Genomic DNA, 20,555 nt, shown 5'->3' with positions numbered 1-20,555 from the left:
CAGGATCAGCGGAAAATTCTTGGGTTTCTTTTCTTACAACGCTTGAAAAGTAAAACATCAACAAGACTTTGCATTGAAATGGCAGTGTTTTATTTTTTTTAATTAGAAATTATCTGGATATGATACAACACCCAATGATAGAACTTTTACACTGACCGCAGTGGTTTGAAATACATTACATTATTATTGTTTTTTTTTTTTTTACAAATACAAAATTGGTCACCTTGCATTAATAAAGGAGGCATCCTATTTGACTTCAGATATGTTACCACTGTAATATAATTTACAAAACAATAACCTGAAGATTACTACATGCTCGATTGTTAAAACATTTAAATAAACAATACAAAACCAAGCATTTTGAAAAGCACTTTGTGCAGACATTCAAACTTTAAAGTGTTTTCTTACCAGGCCAAGACAGAGACAATGGAGTCTCTGGATTCAAACGCCCTCCTTCACTGGCTTGGCGAATGGGCACAAGGCCAAAGATCGTTCTGAATAGAAAATGTCGCCCATACAGTCATGGAATGACCACAACGGGACCCTTTTGGTGCGTTTGGCTTGCTTATGAAATTGCTGAGAAAACCAAAGGTCCTATGTTGGTTGCCACAGTGCACTATTAAGAAGAAAACATTCGTAGATTCATATTATGATTGAACAATGTAAAATGATTTACTTGTTTCCTTTTCAAATGAGCATTTTGCTAAAGCAGCTCTTCTTCTTGTCAGAAAGAGGATGTGAACCATGATGACTGAATGCTTTTACAAGACAAAATAATTATTATAATAACAAAAAAATCAAACCTGGAGTGGAGAATTTGCTTTATCCCTTAAATGGAGAGCAGAAAGTTTCCATATGCAAATCTCTTTAAATAAGGAATCTATAGCCACATATCTAGAGCTGCACACCAGATCCCCTGCCGATAATTAAAGGAGGTCACTGATGTACACTTGGGACCCCAACAGCAATGACTCTTTGTATTGAAAAATGTTTTGTCTTCACATGTCAATTAACTAGCACGAAACCCACAGCTACCAAATGGAGCTGTAAAGTCCTTCAACACTCTGATGAAGGAGGACACAGTAAAGCTCTTTTATGGCATAGTGATCTATCACTTAGGACTTTCATATCTCTTTGGACCTCACTACACTATATAATGTAGATTTTTGTGCATTATGAATGTTTTTGGACATGGGATTCCCTTAACGCTTTCATTTCCTCAACTAGCATGGCCCATCACTACCTTCATCCCTTTTTTCTGGCTGGCCAACTGGAATGCTTCAAGACATTTTCTGTGAAAGATCAAAGTGGTCTGAGGTGCCTGCTAGTTATAAGCTGCGGTTTGTCACAAAGCCCATCATATCAAAGGTGGGTTTTACCAATTTCCCTGGTGGTCACCAGATGAGTTTATTATACAGATTCACCAGAGCTGTCTCAAGAGTCATGAATTCACATTATTGGCTGGTTATATCTATTTTGTAATTATTTTCTTATGTTTTTTAACATGACTGCAGCACCATCTTGAATGATTTTTGACCTGATTTACTGATGCCGTGGCCATATTGTGTATAACAATGATATTTACTGCATGGTACATGATGACCATTTTGTTATTTAAGATGGCTGCACACAATTTTTAATATCCTTGTCTTGGATCAAAAATCTACGAAACAACTTTGTAGTATTAGTGAGGGATAATTACCTAAGTCAGTGCGAGCATGGTTTCATTGCTTCTTACGACTTTCATGTTAACCCCTTTTGTTTTCCAACGTCTCCTGGTCAATCTCCTCCTCATTCTGTGGATCATTTGTTGCAAAATATACTTGATTCAGCTTTGACCCAACATAATTTATGAGATGTGTGACAATATAATTCCAGCCGTCGTGTAGTGTCACCTGATCACAAGACGCTGGTCCATCGTGAATTCATTAAAAAGTCAGCCAACAATGCTGTTTAGAAGTGCTGAAAAGGTTAACAGGATTCGGTCAGAAGGAAACAACCAAAAAACTGAACAAACTTTTTCCACACGTTCATTTTGGGGATTAAATTGTCACACAAGGGGATAATAATACAGTGATGTTTTAAATAAATTCAGGTGATGAGATAAATGTCTTACTATGATGTACTGTACGTGTATGTGTGCATGTGTCAGGCACGCTGTCTGAACTTATGGTGACTAAATTAAAGGAAACACAGAGATCCAAAGGTGTAATGTGTTTGCCTGTTCCCTTCATAGTCCAGAAGTTGGTGACCCAGATGACCCCAACTGGCAGCCAACTGCCCAACTCTTCCCTGCTTTCCAACTGTGAATTTCTCCTTGGGATTAATAAAATATCTATCTATCTATCTATCTATCTATCTATCTATCTATCTATCTATCTATCTATCTATCTATCTATCTATCTATCTATCTATCTATCTGTCTGTCTGTCTGTCTGTCTGTCTGTCTGTCTGTCTGTCTGTCTGTCTGTCTGTCTGTCTGTCTGACGTCATTTCAGAACAGATGGAAACAGTTGCTTATGAGGGTTTGCTGGCATTGTGCTGCTGAAACTAAACCTTCTGAAAATTAACAGGACTTGCCATTCTGGGACCCCCAACTCTTTTCACTAACTTGATATCATTGTACAAAATATGTAATTATTTTTACAATTTGCTTTATTATGTCTGCGAGGGTACATACTGTATATATGTTACCCGAATTTTGTACTTCAAGCATAAGGGTGAAACTGGATTTTCACAAACACAGCTGGAAAGAACATCAGAATCAAAACCAGAATACTGACATCAAAGGAACACCTTACTGTGCCTGTGGAATAATGAAAGTAGAAAATAACATTAGCTAGAATCTCTTCTGTGTAGAAATCATTTTTAAAAACATTTTACAACTGACTTTAAGGGGAACTACGGATGAGAAGTCATTTGGGTGATTTTGAATGAGTATGTATGTGTTTAGTAACTCTAAAACGGACGTGAGTGTGTGATGGACTGGCTGCTGCCTTGTCTAAAGTTGTTCCCAGTGTTGTTTCTGATTACAGCCAAGATAGTCTGTGTTACCCTCACAGCCTAGAATTAGGAAATAGGTAGATAGAAATAATGTGCGCGAGTCTCAAAATAGTGCACACACTTTGCAAGAAACTTGATTTGGTCTTTACAAAAGCAACAGCTCATGTGAATGATCATAAATGTTGTTCATTTTTAGCCTTTAGGTGACCAATGAGCCACGAATGTCGTCCAGCAATAACTGCCAGGATAGTCAAGTCATTTATTCTTCATATTACAGGTATCATTTCACTTTTATATAACAACTTAAAACTATCTTCATACCATACTGAGTAGAAAAGAATAAATTCAGTACTTATTACTTGGCAGCATAGCCACAGCCACACTGGTCTGAATTTGCACTGCCTGTGTGGAGCTTTTACATTCTCCCAGTATCCATGCAAGTTTCCCGTGGCTATTTCAGTCTTCTCCCACATTTTAAGGATATGCTTGTCACATGCATTATTATCACTAGAGTGGTCTGGTGCAATTGAATGTGGCTGTATGTGTGGGAGTGTATGCCCTTTAACGGTGCAGTGGCCTTTCCAGAGTTACTGTCTTGTGAGCGATGTTGTCAGGATGAGTGCCAAAGCCATGCAACCCTGAACACATGAAAAGGACTGATGAGACGACACACTGAATGTATCTGGGGTTGGTTGTTCTCTTGCTGCTGGGATGAGCTTGGATGAAGGTGTATGGCTGGACTAACGAGTGGGCATACTTGTATCAGTCACTTGTCCATTGAAGAAATAGCTTCACAAAAGCTTGACAAAGTCTTGCACAAAGCAATGCCTAAAATAGTATCACTTCATTCTCTTAGAATGCAATTTTATTTACTGATATCTCTCAGCGATAAGTTAAAGCTACGCAAACAGAAAAAAAACAACTGAACTGAGACAGTTTAAATATTTAAGATTGAGGAGCACTGTGGCCCACATTGTGAAGAATGCATGGGCTTAAGAAGCCTTTCTCAACTCAGACCTGAATTCTAAAACAAAAGAAAGCATTGCCCTAAGAATACTTGAAGGCACATCCATTGATGTTTTAGTTTTGCTTTTGGTATCCTCTACTGATCACCACAATTATTTAAGACTACTAGTATAAAGGAATGAAGTAAAAGTTTTAGACAAATCACACACGGTATGGATGCCTCTAAGGAGTGGTGATAGCACAGGAAAATGAAGTGTAGTAAAAGTGAATGGAAAAAAGATTGGGGTGTAATGAAATCTTTGCATTTTACAGTATGTGACTAATAAAAAATAATTAAAATATGAAACTTTAACCCTACTGAGCAGTTTAATTATATTAGTAAAGTAACATTTTCGAGAGTGGATAGCTGAGTGACAGGACTTTCAAAGTAGAGATGGCATAAAAATGAAGCATCCCATAATGACAATGATAATTAGCACAGGGTATGTCAACATTTTGCAGGTACCTCTTTCAGTGTCTTGTTAAATGCTCAACTGAACATTGCTGTCAGCAGTTCCTTTTGACCCCAACAGCTTGCACAGGACAGATTCCTCATTCTTTAACCTCCCTGGCATTAATCCCTAGTATGAAGTGGGCATTGAATTCTATTTAAAAATGGTTAACCCCGAGCAGTACGTGGGGTAACCGGTTTTGACTAAATACAGAGTTCTAAGCCCAAATAACTCTCTGGACAGTATTCTCCTGTCATTTTGTGAAAATGAAATACCATCATATTGCATAGACAAATCATTGATTTCTCTATGCATTCTTCCACTCTATGGTAGGTCATCAATATTCATGAGTGGAGAAGAGCCTTCAGCAAAAACAAAATGGTATGTAAATACGGGGCTGTAAAGTCAGCTTTAGAGCAAACTGAAACTGTATCATTAGTTGAATTCAACAATAGTGATGACAATGGGACTTGGTCATCAGACGTTGAGAGTGAAACTGATACATACAGCAGTATATAAGCCTGTGATAAGCCTGGTGAATTCAGTGGCATGGAGCTTGCATGGAAGAAAGCAAAATGATTGTGATCAAGCTGAAGGACCAAAAAGATGTTAGCCTCTTAAGCACTGTTCATAAGGCAGCAAATATTAATATTTGTGTCAGGGGACATGTGGAAGACATTAAACCTTGTGCTGTGGTAGCCTACAATAGCACAAAGGGCATATCACTCGTGTGGATCAGGCACTGACATTCTACCCTCTCATGTGCATTCTACCCTCTCATATTATAAGAAAAGTGCTCAAGGAAACAAGCCTGTACTGTCCTCGATTGCCACATCGGCTATGTGTTATTGACTGGATCAAAACACGTGTACTAAATCTGCGTCAGTGCAGGAGTGGACACTCAACATGCCTTTCCTACTGTATGTTAATGTTTCCGTATTTTCATATTTCTGTTACACGTAATTATGGAAAAAATGCTTTGTTTTTCGGAGAGTACACATAATGCTAAGGAAATTAAAGCCCAAAAATCAGATTCAAGGTTTTCCATAAAATATGAAATATTAGGCCACGAAATTTTATTAGAATTTAGAATTACGAGTGGAAATCAGATAAAAAAATGAATGCTTATCATCACTTGCATTTTTTAATGATTTTATTATTATAGGGTAATTTTTTTATCACATGTACTGAGCACATATTACCGACTGTATTAGGGAAATCTGCTCTGTTTTGCCTACTGATTATTTTTTTTTTTTTTTTACAGGTGACACTTGAATTGCCTACAAGTTCCGGATCGGGGGAGTGTCTTCTTTGCGGAGTTTGCATCGTGTCCTTCTTGAGATTCAGGTTTTCTCCATATTTTGTGCGTGTAAGCTTGCACCGCAATGGACTAATGCGCCAGTCAGAGTGGGTTATGGCCCTTAATCCACTGCTGCAGAGACTGGCACTAATTCCCTACAAATCTGACAAGCAAAATGCAATCAAAAGCCAACATTTTGAGGAATTCACTTTGTAAGTATTGTCTTTACAGATTAACTGTTTGTGACCGTAACTAAAATATGATAACTATTTGGCAATGATGGAGCTGTTTTGAGCCCACACATCTGGCATAAAGTATATGGAATGAATAATAGATTTACATTTATTGGTATGGAGTTATTTTTGCTGTTGGGTACACCGCTCTGGAACCAACTGCTTCTTACTAATGATTTAAACTCCAGATTGAAACAGGAAACATACATAATGAGGAAATATGTCTAATTAAAAAAGAAACATTACAAGACAGAAGAATGCAATGGTGTCAGGGACAAAAAGGGACTTGGAAAAACTCTGTATGTATCATTTTGCTTATTTTAATTGTACTGGCAGCTTGTGTTAAAGAAGGCTGTAAATATCTACCTATTGAACATGAGTATATGTATATATATTGTCAGACATGCACACCAAGAGGTGTGTTTAGGGTTCTATCAAGGTAAGAATTTCAGAGCGAGAGGGTAGGGAGATGCAGCTGTTAACTGTTTATGTCATTTTATCCACAGAAGAGAAAAAGAAATAAGAGAAGGTCTCTGACGTCACTTCTAGCCCTCGTAAATTGCCCCCTTTAAGCTTTGACAGGTATATACAACAACGATGGGCTGGCTGGAAGTCGGCATTCATTGTTGAATCCGCATGTTTTCCCACTTAAGAAACTTTTAACTTTGGACCATTGCAGTCCTGATTATTTGTTTATTTTTTCTTCTGGACATTATACAGGGTACAACCCTTAATATTGTTCCTTTGTGTTATTACAATATATATACTTATATACATACTGTATATAATGTATATAGCAGGTTTGAAAATGTTATGTTAATGTGTCTGTAAACACACAAATATACACACAGACACACATTATATGCATGTACAGTATACTGTATATGTACATACAGATACTAAAAGCTGTACTGTCCTATTGCCTTCTCACTATCTGTAGAAAATATGTTATGTTAATTTTACATAATTCTTTTAATGAATAACTAGTGAAATGCAGTAACATAAACAACAATGGCTGATCAACAGATTAATGTTTTAAATTGGTCAAGAAATTCACAAATGAAATGTTTAGAAAGCATTTTGGCTATTTTTATAATCTAAATTGTTTCAGTAAATAGATGGGCCACTGCTGTAAAAAATGCCACAGTAAATCAGGCATATAGAAATGACTACAGGATTAATATAAATGGCCTGTGATGCAAAATAAAGGACAACAGATGCAACTATTATGTTAAAACAAAATAAAATTAAAAGGCAAAAAACTCCCACAAACATTTAAATATACATTCCAAAAATGTATGCATTCAAGTGGTATTTATATGGCTTTTTGTACAATACGACTTTAGTGAAAATATACATCTAGACAATTCAAGTACAAATGTACAAAATCTGTAAACTCATACAGTAATTTCTTTTCATTTATAATACACTTTTAATACAAGTCATAAATACAGTAAAACATTCTTTTGTTTTTTTTTTTTAATTGTGACGGTTTGGTTTAGAGAGTGGCTGTCTTGATGGGTCTTCTTCATCACCACTGTAACCCATTAATAAAAAAAACACCTGGGGACTGGAAACAAAATCACTCATTACAATATTTTCTAGCAATTTGATGTTTAAGAGTCAATGCTTTAATAGATGACAGACAAAAAGCTGTCTTTGCCAAAGAAAAAAACAGAAATATCTGTCTTTGTTGAATTCTTCAGATTTATGTCACACTGCAAGCAATACGTTACGGCAAACTTACGCTTTGACTGAAGCATTTCTTTGGACACTGTGCACTTGTCTACGTTGAGATGGCCTTGCATTGAGACCCACTATTTTTAAAGTAACCTCCTCGCTGTGTCTTTTGTTTGACTCAGTCCATTTTAAAACAAATGATTTTGCAGTGGAAAAGTTCTGTTTCTGAAAATGGGAATCTCAGATACCAAAATGTTGACTTAAGATTGTTTTAAAAAGAAAAGTTAAAAAAACCATAATTGAATTATTTGTTGCAACTAGTAAACTCAAGTGACATGAAAAAATCTAAAACATGTCGAGACATCAAAAGTCGCCCCGTTTAACAGATAAAAACAGATGACAAAAAATGGATACACGAAGACACTCAACCAGATCTGAACTAAGGACGACTTTCCTGGAGGTAGTGGAGAAACTTTTGTTCTCTTTAATTTGTTATAAGAGCCAAGCCATACTTCAAAAAAGTGATAAAGAACAATGAAAAGCCTCATCCGTGAATTGAATGTCTAGTCGCAAGATATGATTTACAAAATAATAGCAGCATCAAAATGGATACTGAATGAGAACTGCATGTCTGTCTTCAGGGTGTGAGGGGCTCCTGCTTGGCAGTTAGATTCTTGGGAGCTCATAAGCCTCCCTTCAGTATAACATGGTAACACAGATGGTTAATATGGTTCCAGAAGGTCCAGCGTCTCAGTTAACTGGCTGTGGTCTTTGTGTTCAGTAAAATGAACTGCAATAAGGGCTGAAAGCCTTGACAGTGGTAAGGTTCAGGCTTCAGTGTGTATTCTTCCAAGCATCTTTTTAATTCCCTTGAATATGACCCTGTCGTTTTCTAGGAGACTTTGTCATACAATAACAGGGTGCAGCAGAAAAGCCCAGGTTTGCCTCAGTTGTTCAATGACACTAGCAGGGCTAATGATGGTTTACCTCCCTTCTGAACAGCCGATAAAAGAAACCTTTCTTTGCAGGGGGATTGGGCTTATTAACATCTAGGTCTGGGCCGGGGGTGCCATCCGACTCGAACACATTGAGCTCCTTGAAACATTCCATCTCAATCATCTGGAAAAAAAAAAGAGTTTGAGTGTTTATCATTCTATAATTGGGAAAATTACTCAACCCCAACAGCAGGGCCGTGGTTACTGTTGTGGTTAGCACTGTTGCCTCATGGATTGGGTGTTTTGGATTCAAACCCCGCGGCCTTTTGTTGTCTCTGTGGAGTTATCCTGTGCGTTCTATGTTTGTATGTATTTTTTTTTCATCTTATTCCATGTTTCCATTCACATCTCAAAAGATGCAGGAAAGGCTAACTTGTGTGTATCTGTTTGTGGCCCCTGTAGTGGAGGTACGCTCTGTCAAGGGTTGTTTTCTGCCTTTAGTCTGAAGCTGTTGAGACACTTGGGATCCCCATGTCTTTAAATAGGATTAAGTGGATCTCAGAATATTAAAGAAATAGACTGTAAAAAAAGATAATTTTCTTATGTTATTATGTTGTTTGTAGTAGCTGGCAAAATTGGCCAATCTCAGGTTTTTATTGAGAATGAAGGTAACAGATTTACTGATAAAACAGATGTCCTTAGGAATCACTGCTGAACAACATCCATGGAAATGCACAAATGATTTGTGTTAAAATGGTTAAAACTGCTTGAATTGAAGATCTGCCTCTCTCCTCATACTGTACTTTGTTAAGTCCCAAATTCATCATCTGTTTGTGAAACTGCAGTGGTAAATTAATCTTCTGTTTGTCAAAGCACCTTAGATAAGCACAAATGTGAGGCAAACTTTCCTCCTGATAATGCTTTCACTCTCTTTTCTTATACTTTTCACATATAGTTTGTAGCGTGTGGCTGGGGTACTTGCCTGGCCGGGACGCCTCCCAGGACCGAGGGGGCAAGAGTGGCCAGAGTGTTAACTCGCTAGATGGCTGCCCACCTGGGTTGCAGCAGTGCCTCGGACTCCTGCAGGTCTTCATGGGAGTTGGAGTTTGGTGCAGCCCTGTTGGGGTCCGCGGGTGCCACCAAGGGGTGCTGCAGCAGGATCTGCTGAGCCCTTTAGGGCAGTTCTTCCGCCACACCTGGTAAGTGCTGCCGAAAACTAGGTCATCAAGCACCTGGAGCACTTCTGGGTGCAGTATAAAAAGAGCCAGCAGCCACTACTCGAGAAGCCAGAGTCGGGAGGGGTGTGATGAAGCTTGACCAGAAGAGTGGAGGAGAAAGGAAGAAAAAAGTGAAAAGGAAGAATATTGTATTGTGCTGTGTTGGTGCTTTGGACTGTGCTGGGCTTGTGGGCAACGGGGAAGGTGTTTCCCACAAGGTAAAAGAAAAAAAATAAAATGTGTGTGCCTTGAACTTGTGTCCCACGCTTGTCTGTGTCGGGTTCAGGTGGCGGTGCCAGCCTGGTGGTCCACAAGTTGTACCTGCCCCTCACACCACACTCCACAATATTCATTATCACTTGTAGCAGATGGCAGCCAATGAATGATCGGTTACTGCGGAAGACTCTTGACCAATGAATGAAAGGGGAGGTGGTTCTTCAATTGAAAAAGTCATTCTCATTTTAGTGATCATTTAATAATATTTTAGCAAAAATACATGGGTGTGGAAATTGTGAATATACAACTGTATACCTGATTATGTGCATTATGTGACACAATTCATTTGAGATTGCTTCCATGGACATTATAATATATTTTGCTGTTGTTCATCATTGGTCCACATTGACTACTGTTCTATTAGGAATTTTGTTACCTCTGTTCTCTATGAAGACCTGAGATTAACAATTTTTCTTGGCCACAACAACAAACACCATTGGAGATGTAACAGATAAAAAAATGTTTTTAGGCTGAGCTATTCTGTCAAGTTATGTTACTTAACTGAACGAGTGAAGTCTGTGAAACTGACATCTTTCCTGAGCCCAGATCACTTACTGAATGGCACTGCATACTGTCAAGAGATGAGCACTATAGTATGCATTGCTAAACAAACAGAGGTATGGAAAAGTTATCAGACTGAAAATCGAACTTAGATGTGTCTAGTAAATACACCTACATTAATTTGTTTAAATCATACAACAAGCATATTAAATAATGAATTTCTCAGCATTTATTTTATATTTGTATGCAAGTAAAAGACACTGGTAGACTTAGAAGCAATAAGGTGCATGTTCACTCTGTGTGTGCTAGTATTGTACCATTAAAAAAGGTGGCCACTGAATAAGCATAATTTAATTTTACTGCTTTGTGGAGTTTGTATGATTTAAGTATCCAAGTGGGTGTTTTCTGTGGGTTCTCGGGTTTTCCTCCCACAATCCATATTAGCCTTATTGTCACTGAGAGGTACAGGAATTTGTTTGCAGTGATTGCTTTGAAAGGGTGTGCAACAAAATATTTGGTTAAGGGCCTCATTATTTTTGTCCATGCCATTTTCATTTGTGCTATTACTTTAAATATTGTACTGAATCAAAAATCTAAAGCAAAGTCTGATTTTTGTTTAATACTGAATAAGCAATGATGAGTACCAAATACTTTTGTCAGTCTCATGTTATTTCAGAGACAATTGTGGGCTCAATTTTTGTAGAGGGGTACCAACAAATGTTCAACCTACGGTATGTTCAATGGTATACAAATATTGTTAAACTCTTGTTCTGTTTATTTAATAACACTAGAGTTGTGTTCATCAGGAAAGGCACTATATAAAAAGATTATCCACCACATACATGTTGTGAGTACAGCAATGTAGCAGTGTTCAGTCCTTGTTTCTCATCGGAAAGCATCTAAAGCCAAAACAAAAACCCTACAGGGAGACCACAAACTGACTAGGAGTTACTTATTTATGCTTTCGAATTTGTATTACAATAAAACCAACTGCCAAATAAAGTCCATTATGAAAAGCTGCATGTTAGTGAGGAGAAGAAGAGTAGTGCAGCAGTTTGCCCTGCTGCTTCACAGTTCCAGGATCTTGGGTCCAAGTCTCTGTCCAATCCCAGTCTGTGTGGAGTTGGTACTTTTTAGATCACATCAAAGGTTTTTTAGGTCACACAAAGGTTTGGCTGACTTGCATCTCTAAGCCAGCCTTCCATGTCTGAGTGAGTGAGTGTGCCCTATAACTAAACTGGCCTCCCGACCAGCATTCGCTCCTGCCCTGCACCCAGGGCACCAACATATAATCTAAGTAGGGGGTTCAGAAGAGAAACGAGTGAATGTCATTGACAGAGCAATGTTTTAAACATGCAAAAACCTTCAATACATCAGTTTATAATAAATAAACAAGTAAATAAATAAATAAATACATTCTTTCTGACTGGATAGAGAATAAATTGAATGAGAATCAAGTTAACACATATATCTTGAAGCAGGTCATTTTAAAATGTTGAAACATTCATTAGGCAACTTTAATCTGTCTAATATTAATTCACAATAAAACTGGCAATAATTAAGACAGAACTGAAAGGTATGAATAACTAGTTCAGAATAAATATTCTTCTCCTAAACAGAGGCATAGTGCTTATACTAAAAGGACACAGTTATAGTGTGTGGGGTGCAGCTGTTCACTTAGCAGACAGTCCCCTGTTTTCTGGCCAAAACTGAAAAGACACAAAGTCCCTTTACAGTGTTTTAGATGTCAGTGTCTTTGGTCAAAGGCTCTAATATTATGTGATAAGAAGTTTCACAGTACTGTAATACTGTACATTCTAAAGGATGAAATGGATATGTATATACAACATAAAAATGAAATTATTAATATCAAAAGCAACAGTTCTATACACAATTGTTGTTTTATGTATGTCTATACATTTCTGTTTGTGTATCAACTAAAAACTATACGGACAAGAATACCTACTTAGAAGTGGGTGAAATGAATATGGGATCTTCCTATGTGAAGGTAATAATACCAATATTAATACATACAGTATTTTCAAATTGAAACCAGTATAAATTCAAGACTAAATACTGAATGAGTAAATTGATTTGGGAAAATGTAGTATCAAGAAATTAAAACATCCTTTAACCTCACATGTACAGTATTTTCTTGAATGCACATTTTACAATAAAAGGGACATATATATATAAATATATATATATATTTGTATGTATAATTAAACAGCAATACCTCATTCTGCCAGGGGATGGAGACACTGCCCGTAACAAATTTATGATAGAAATCATCATCGGTAGGATCCAAGTTGACTCCTTTTACTGTTGAAAACTGTTCAATATCCAAAACATCTTTGCAGTACACGGCTCGAGGCTATGGGAAAAGGAAAAAGAAATAAAATCTACTTAGTTGCATCTTGTTGTGATTTTAAATTCAGAGTATTTTAAGTGTTATGGCAAAGTAAAAATATTGGATGCCTGTGGTAAAGCAAGCTTGGGGTCCGTGGCGGTGTGTTAGTTTTACGTAAGAACAGTGCGGCTCAGAAATATGGGTGTAGGCAAGTGCTGCTGGAAAGCCGTGTAGCCTCAGGGTGTACAATGGGAAAAAAAAGCTGATTGCTTGTTAAGATGCAGGCACAAATGGCACAGCTGTTCCTCACTGACACTCTGCAGGGTCACAAAAAAAGCACCTGCACCCAAAAATATATAAAGGAGCCTGAGAAAGAGAAGAGTCAAGGAAAGATGAAAGAAAGCCCTGGAAGACAGAAGGATACAGGAGTTGATGCTTTGATGGGCCTATAGTGCTGGTCTAGTGGATGGCTGCTTCTTTGAGTTGAGTAGTTAACATGCAGGTGGAAGAAGTGCAGATGGTGGAAACTTGCACTAGACGCAGATGCCTGAACAGCTTGAAATTGTTAAAGTGCTGATGGAGGAAAGCATAGGGATTCTGGATCACCAGCTGAGGCAAGTGTACATGGCATTGAAGAAAGGTGGCCAGGAGCCTAGAGGGTTTGAGGTTGCTAGAGTGTCATTGAAAGCAAGCATGGGGACGCTGGCTTGCCAAATGAGGTGAGTGTCTGTGGATAAGGGTGGGACAGAGCCAATGTGGCTGGAGGAACAGAAAGATCTCTGACCTTTGTTTGTGTTTTTATGGACCAAATTTTTATGTGTTTTTTTACGCTTTGAATTACCTATTTGTTGATTTTTAACTACCACTATGAGCATTGATTTTTATGGAATTATTTGCATTCTGCTATTGACCGGTGCTCTAACCAGGGGATTATTCCAGCCTTTGGCCCTATGCTTGAAGGGACAGGCTCCAGCCTGCCTATTTATTTGGATTATCTATTTGACTGCCACACTATTTATTGGACCCTGACTTGTTTGTTCAATAAAAAAAAAACACAATGCACGTTTGCACTGTAAAAGGCGCTATATAGCGCCTGACCCGGCACAGACTCAGGCAGAGGCACGTACTTAAATAAAACACGCTTTATTATTTCTTCAGCCGTGGGTCACGCCTTCCCCGTGTCCCACAGGCCCAACACAGTCCCAAATACACTCACAATTACTCTCTCTCTCTCTCTCTCTGTCTCTGTCTCTCTCTCTCTTCCCATTACCACCACTCCTCCTCAGGCTTAGTCCTCCTCCTCCCGACTCTGGCTCTCTCTCGAGTGGTGGTGGCTGGCCTTTTTTATATCCCACCCGGAAGCGTTCCAGGTGCTTGATTACCTGGTCCTAATTGACCTTCCGGGTGGGGCTGACGAGTCGACCAGCTGGGCTGGAAAGTCCATGCAGCTCCCCCTGGCGGCCAGGTTGGGGAATCATCGTCCACCAGGGAGGCTGCCACCAAGCGTCCCGGGGGAGGTATTGAGCTGCCCATGGTGGCTCCCCCGGAACAGATGCAGCAGGGGCGTCCCTGCCGGGCATGGGACCCGGCTGTCCTTCACAGCACATACTCTTGTTTTTTATGTGTCCTCATTGTCCTAGCCATCCCAGTCACGATGTCCAGGCACAATGAAAGGATACCAAGGCTGAGGGCAACCCGGGCATCACAATATCTAACAACACCTCTACATTTACAAATTTTTGTGTTCAAATGCCCAAATAAAAACTGCAAGTAATTAGATTTTTCAACATTGGTTAATCAGTATTTAAAGATAAACTTTCCAAGGTACCCCCCCATATGTGTTTAATGGTGATGTATACCAGTGTGATAATTTCACTATATGTGACAACAATTACTATATTAATCTAAAAACCTATAAACCTGTTTATTTCTTTTGCTAAAATTAAATTACTTTTAATGGATCTATTTGACAAACCAAGATAATTCTATGTTATAATAAATCTAAGTGTTTTATATGAAAACATAAAAAAAAATATTAGTGGAAATCTATCAAAAGTGAATAAGGAAGCAGCATATTATATTATATTATATTATATTAATGATTTTGGGACCATGTTTTATGATATACCTGTAAAGGATCAAATCTCTCCTGTTATAACCAGTTAGCATGTAAAAAAATGTAGAGACATGCTGCCAAGATCTCTTAAGAATTTGTTTTACTCCCTGTCAGTATGGGTACCTGCCTACTTAACTAGCTTCAAAGAAAGTATAAAAATAGTGCAGTTCTGAGTTATATTTTAAATAGCAACAGGCTTAAACAAAAAAGCAAATTTTTCAAATGTTTCAAACCATTTATGTAACTAAGTGACAAAATGAAAGGCTGGGATCTCTAAAAGATCATAAAAGTTGACAATATGTCCATGCCTCCAGGTCAGCTTACATACTGTTCCAAAAATAGGAACCAAGTACATTGCCCCGAAAAGCCTTGATGAGGTGTGTCTACATGTCATCACAAATCCAAAACCTACCCAAATCACCTAGTCACAATCAGAAAACACTGGCTGGCAGTTTACTGCTGGCTGGAGAAAAAGTAAGGAATGCAAGGAAAGAAGTTTGCAAAAGACCTTCTATGCCAAGGTCAGCAAATCATGTGTTCCTTTAATGAGTGTAGCATACCAGAAGCAAATAATGCATATAGTGGTGGCTCTGAGGGTAAGGATCTGTAGTGATATCCAGAAGGTTGCTGGTTCAAATCCTGTTACTGTCAGAAAGGATCCTACCCTGCTGGGCCCTTGAGCAAGGCCCTTAACCTAAAGATTGCGCCAGGGGTGCTGTATAATGGCTGGCCCTGCACTTTGATCCCCAAAGGTCAGGTGAAAAGAAAATTTCTCCTCAGGTATTAATAAAGTATATCAACATAGTGTAGCTAGCCAGAGGCAGGTCCTGCAGTAAGTGCATCATACTGTATATTTCTATAACAAAAAAAGCCCACATAAACATAATATTAAATGGACATTATATGCCAAGGATCTGCATATTGTGGAAAAACTGTGATCCTAAGATCTCTTACATGAAATACTGTATTTTTAAAAAATCTTAAAGGGCTATAATGATAATAGTCAGAAGCAATCAGAGGCATCTTGATTGCTCAGAAGATCTGAGATAAGCAAAAAAAAAATATAATTTTCTTTGTGGTTGCTACTTGTCTGTCAGGGGTGTTAAAAAGTACATAGGAGATTACAGACGACAGTTGCTGAAGAGGTCTTTGAGGGAAACAATTGCCAATGATGAAAAACTTTTCATGTTAATCCTTGTGTAAATTGTGACTCTCGGCTAAAGAAGGGAGCTTTTCAAAATATATTTGAAGTTTTCTCAACACTTGTGTTTGGACAAAAAAAAAAGGTCTGGTGTTTATGAGGAGACACAAAAGATGATTCTGAGATGACAAGGCATGACCTGGGGCCTCATGTATAACGCCGTGCGTAGAACTCACACTATAACATGGCGTAATCACAAAAGCAGGAATGTGTGTACACACAGAAAAATCCAGATGCAGGAATCTGTATGTACGCAAACTTTCACGTTCTTCCGCTACATAAATCCCAATCAGCGTGAAAAGTAACACGCGTGCACGCACATTCTGTCTAGCCCTAACTCCTCCCAGAATTACGCCTCTTTGAATATGCAAATCAATATAAATAACCCTTAAGCTCAGCCTTCTGTGAAGAGAGAATGGGAAAAGCACAGGGAAAATATAAGAATTTCAGTGAATACCAAGTGGAGGCAAAGGAAAAACGTACTATTTGTTGGTTTAAACAGTGTGTGATGGATGGCCGGCGATAGTTTCCGGCCCTCACCCCCAGGCCGCCAGGAGGAGCTCTCCCGACAGCATGGATGTACCCCAAATTCCAGTAGGGCCTCATGGACTTTGTAGTTTCTATGCACAACCCTGCTGGATACCTTGGGGAACACTGGGAGTCGCTGTAGGGAGGCTGTTGGACTCTTACGTGCCCTATAACCTGGAAGTACGTCCTGGTCAAATGAACAGTAGAAATGACGTACTTCCAGGTTGAAGAAAAGGACTTTTACCCTGACCTGGAAGTAATAAGGACTTGTGGACTGTTGGGCAGGAACACCTCCGGGTCAGGGGGTATAAAAGGACTCTGGGAAAGCCCAGACACTGAGCTGAGCTGGGAGGAAGGGTGGCAAAGTGTCTGGGAGAGGAGGATTGGTATTGTGATTAGTTATTGAAGAATTGATTATTAGTATTTATATGTGTAGTGTGGAGTGTAGAGTGCTTGGTGCACACTATTATTATTTAATAAATAATAATTATACTTTTACCTCATGGCTGGCGTTGTACCTGAGGGTTCAAGGGAGCTCTAGTGCCCCCTACTGCTACAAGTGATATAAACAACAAAAGGAAGTTGATCAAGTGACAGAGTGTCAGAGAAACTCGAAATGCTCAAGTTCACAAAGTCGCACAGTGCCCAAAATAAACAAAGAAATCACATATCAAAGTCGCCGTGAAAAGGCGAGTCGTAGCACACCGTCTGAGTGTCATATGAAAGCTTATTAGGGAACAGACAAAAAAAATAGGCACACAGTGGGAAAAAAGCACGAAATGTCAACTTTAATCTCGAAATTTCCACTTTAATCATGTAGTTTATTTGCCATTAATGTAGAATATCGTAAAGTTCATCTTAAAATTGTTTAATTTACTAGTTTCTCAAATCCCATCGTAACTAAAGTAGCACGTTAAATGTTTTGTTCTGTATTTGATCTTCTATGTGCTCTATGTGTGTGAATCACTACGTGCTTCTTAAACGGGCTTTCTCTTTCTCCGACAGGACACATAATCCATTACATTCATGATATTACAGCTCTCTGAATAATTAAAATACTGATATGTATATGTGATATTTTTTTCATGATGATAGAAATGAAAGCATGTTATTAAACATGGGAACACGGTGGCTCAGTGATTGTTCATGTCTCACGCAAGAGGCTTGCTGCGCCATGTGCGACCTTCGATGAAATAATTTATTACAGAAGTACTGTCTCTTTCAGACGTACTATCCTCCAATTCCTGTCCTTACTTTTCTTTCTCCAAATACCCAATCGCCACACAATCAGCTCTGTAATAGACGTGAAGCCATCTGTAAGCTTAGAACGCCGATTCTTCAATACTTTTAAGGAACATTGAAATATCTTCATAGTACATGTTTAATTATTCTATCCATCTATCCTTCCAGTGTCACGTCAGCACCAGCAAGAATACAACGCAATGCAGGAACAATCCATGAACTAGCTAGCGCTGCGGCACCGTGTCCTCACATGTTTAATTATTAACAATTCAGATTATTTAAATGAAGTTAAAGTTTTATCTGTATAATATAATCAACATATTTTGCTGCATTTCATCTTAAAAATGATATCATCATTATGTGTAAATACGCGCTTTATAAAGTGGCTCAGGTTGTGCAATATTATAACTGTAGTGCAAGTTTACAGTGAGGTGATTGTACTTATAAGTACAAACAGTTCTACAAGGAGTGCTTGATGGACTGATTGAGTAAGTTTATAGTTCTTGGGATGAAACTTTTTCTGAACCGCGACTTGATACAGGAAAGGCTTTGAAGCGTTTTGCCGTGGCTGAGGCAGCGTCTGCTTCATGCTGTATACCAATAATTCTCTTTCCAATCAGCTGCTGCTGTGATTCCCCACTCAGATACAGTGATATAAATACTCCGAGTGGTGCAGTGAGAGTAATGTGGAAAAAGATGATCTGCTGTGGCAACCCTTAACGGGAGCAGCTGAAAGAAGAAGAAGATGCAGTGAGAGTAACAATGCTAAAGCAGTTATGATATTTGGAATACTATGGCTATTCCCTGGACCATTATATTGCTGCAGGTTAATTACAATCAGATGCATTACACTAATAAACAATATGCAGTTAGTTTCAGTGTATTTATAAAGCCGCGTCAGGAATGTGGATCTAAGAAAGAAAGGGTGACCACACAGGAACAGTAGCACTGCTTTGACGCTGGGTGCCGCCAGTCTGCAAAACCGAGCGGAGAAATTGCGTGCGCCAGGGTATGAGGTACCGTGGAAATGTGCGTGTCTTTACGCCAAGTTTAGGTTTTATACATCGCGATTTGAGCGTGGAAACGTTCGTACGCAACATTTCTGTGCGTACGCACCATTTATACATGAGGCTCCTGGTCATGCAAAAAATTGCCTTCTGGTTGATTCCTTAGGAGTGGTGCTGGATTTTGTTAAGGACTATAGCATCTTCAGTGTTCTCCCCAGAAATTTTTTCCAGCTGGGTGGCATGAAAAAGTAGCTGGGTGGGGCGGGGCGGGACGGGGAAATTTGGTGGTGGGGAAAATTAAATTTGCACTATTTTTATTAGTTAATTATTATTAATTATTTTCCAAAGCTCAATATGACTTCCTTTTTTAAGGTTTGACACTTGTGCCAGAATATTTTTATTAAATTTAAGAAGTATCCAATTCAGGATCCTGCAACCCTAACAAAAATTTTAAATAACAATTGTTATGACATAAACCAAGAGGCGCAAGTATCGTTGCTGTCGGGAAGTGTCAACAATGAAAAAAAGTATGGGAAACCTAATGAAGAAAAATCAAAAAATATTCTTCAAAGCCAATTTGCATAAGTATTCGGTGTCTTCAGTTAAACATTTATTCTTCTTTTCTTCCTAGAGGCCCAGTTGTCTGCAGCTTTCCCATAATCAAAGTCCCCAGGATCTGGGCCCTCCAAGGAGATCACTCATCATAAACTGTCGTAGTGACTGTACTGCAAAGTCATGAGACAGCCATCTGGTGTCACTGGAAATTTTCAGCTCAATCTGGGGAATGTTCAGAATATTCTGAATTTCCGTTAAACTAGCCATCCTAAATGAAGAATTTTGGAAGAAATAGAATAGCTGCCTTAAGATGTTGTTCAGTTTTATTAAATAAGGTACAGCAGCTGCTGCTTGGGCACTTGCAAGGGCCAATCGGCGGTTTAAACAGTGGCAGTTGACCAAGAGTCCAGATGTTTTATCTTTAAGCAGTTTTGCCATACCTTTCTCTTTCCCAATCATAACAGCGGCTCCATTTGACCCTAGTCCAACCAAATTAGCAGTTTTCAAGCCTAGAGTGTCCATAGTCTCACTCAGTGTGTTGGTTATAGTCTCCGCTTTGCCATCAATCATATTGCGGGTTGATACAAAATTAATTCTGACCTCTTTAGTGACCTGGCAAACATATTAAATGTAAATAAATAATTGTTTTACATCTGAGATGTCTGTGGTTTCATCACACAGAATACTGAAAAAATTTTCTGCGTGTATATTTTTTAGTATGTTAGATTTTATTTCTGATGCAGAAAGACATCCCTCTGTAAGTTATTTAACACAGGTAGAGATCTTTCAATTTGACCGATTCCAGAGAAGAGAGCTGCTGTACACTTAGCAGCACTATACAGTGTGCACTGATGCTGAGAACAGAGACATCACTTCCTGACGCCCTTTTTCTGATATCTGACAGGCTGGTTCCACTAGACTTTTTATTTTATCAGTCCTCCTCTTGCCCCCCAA

The 20,555-nt window shown here is 38.6% G+C and overlaps 1 protein-coding gene across 1 annotated transcript in view; it reads right to left on the bottom strand.

Moving 5' to 3' along the window:
* Positions 1-67: 67 nt before the first annotated feature.
* Positions 68-20,555, bottom strand: part of LOC114651761 (G protein-coupled receptor kinase 4-like) — a 286,039-nt gene continuing 265,551 nt past the window's right edge. The window contains exons 14-15 of the mRNA XM_028801713.2: positions 12,839-12,976; positions 68-8,792 (exon numbers count right to left, since the gene is read on the bottom strand). Coding sequence (XP_028657546.2) covers positions 8,646-8,792; positions 12,839-12,976 — 285 coding nt within the window. The 3' untranslated portion in view covers positions 68-8,645. The remainder of the gene's footprint in view (positions 8,793-12,838; positions 12,977-20,555) is intronic.

The sequence above is a fragment of the Erpetoichthys calabaricus genome, chromosome 5 (genome assembly GCF_900747795.2).
Source record: "Erpetoichthys calabaricus chromosome 5, fErpCal1.3, whole genome shotgun sequence".
Classification (NCBI taxonomy): domain Eukaryota; kingdom Metazoa; phylum Chordata; class Cladistia; order Polypteriformes; family Polypteridae; genus Erpetoichthys; species Erpetoichthys calabaricus.
The sequence above is the reverse complement of the archived record's forward strand: the minus strand, read 5'-3'. Positions and strand labels throughout refer to the sequence as shown.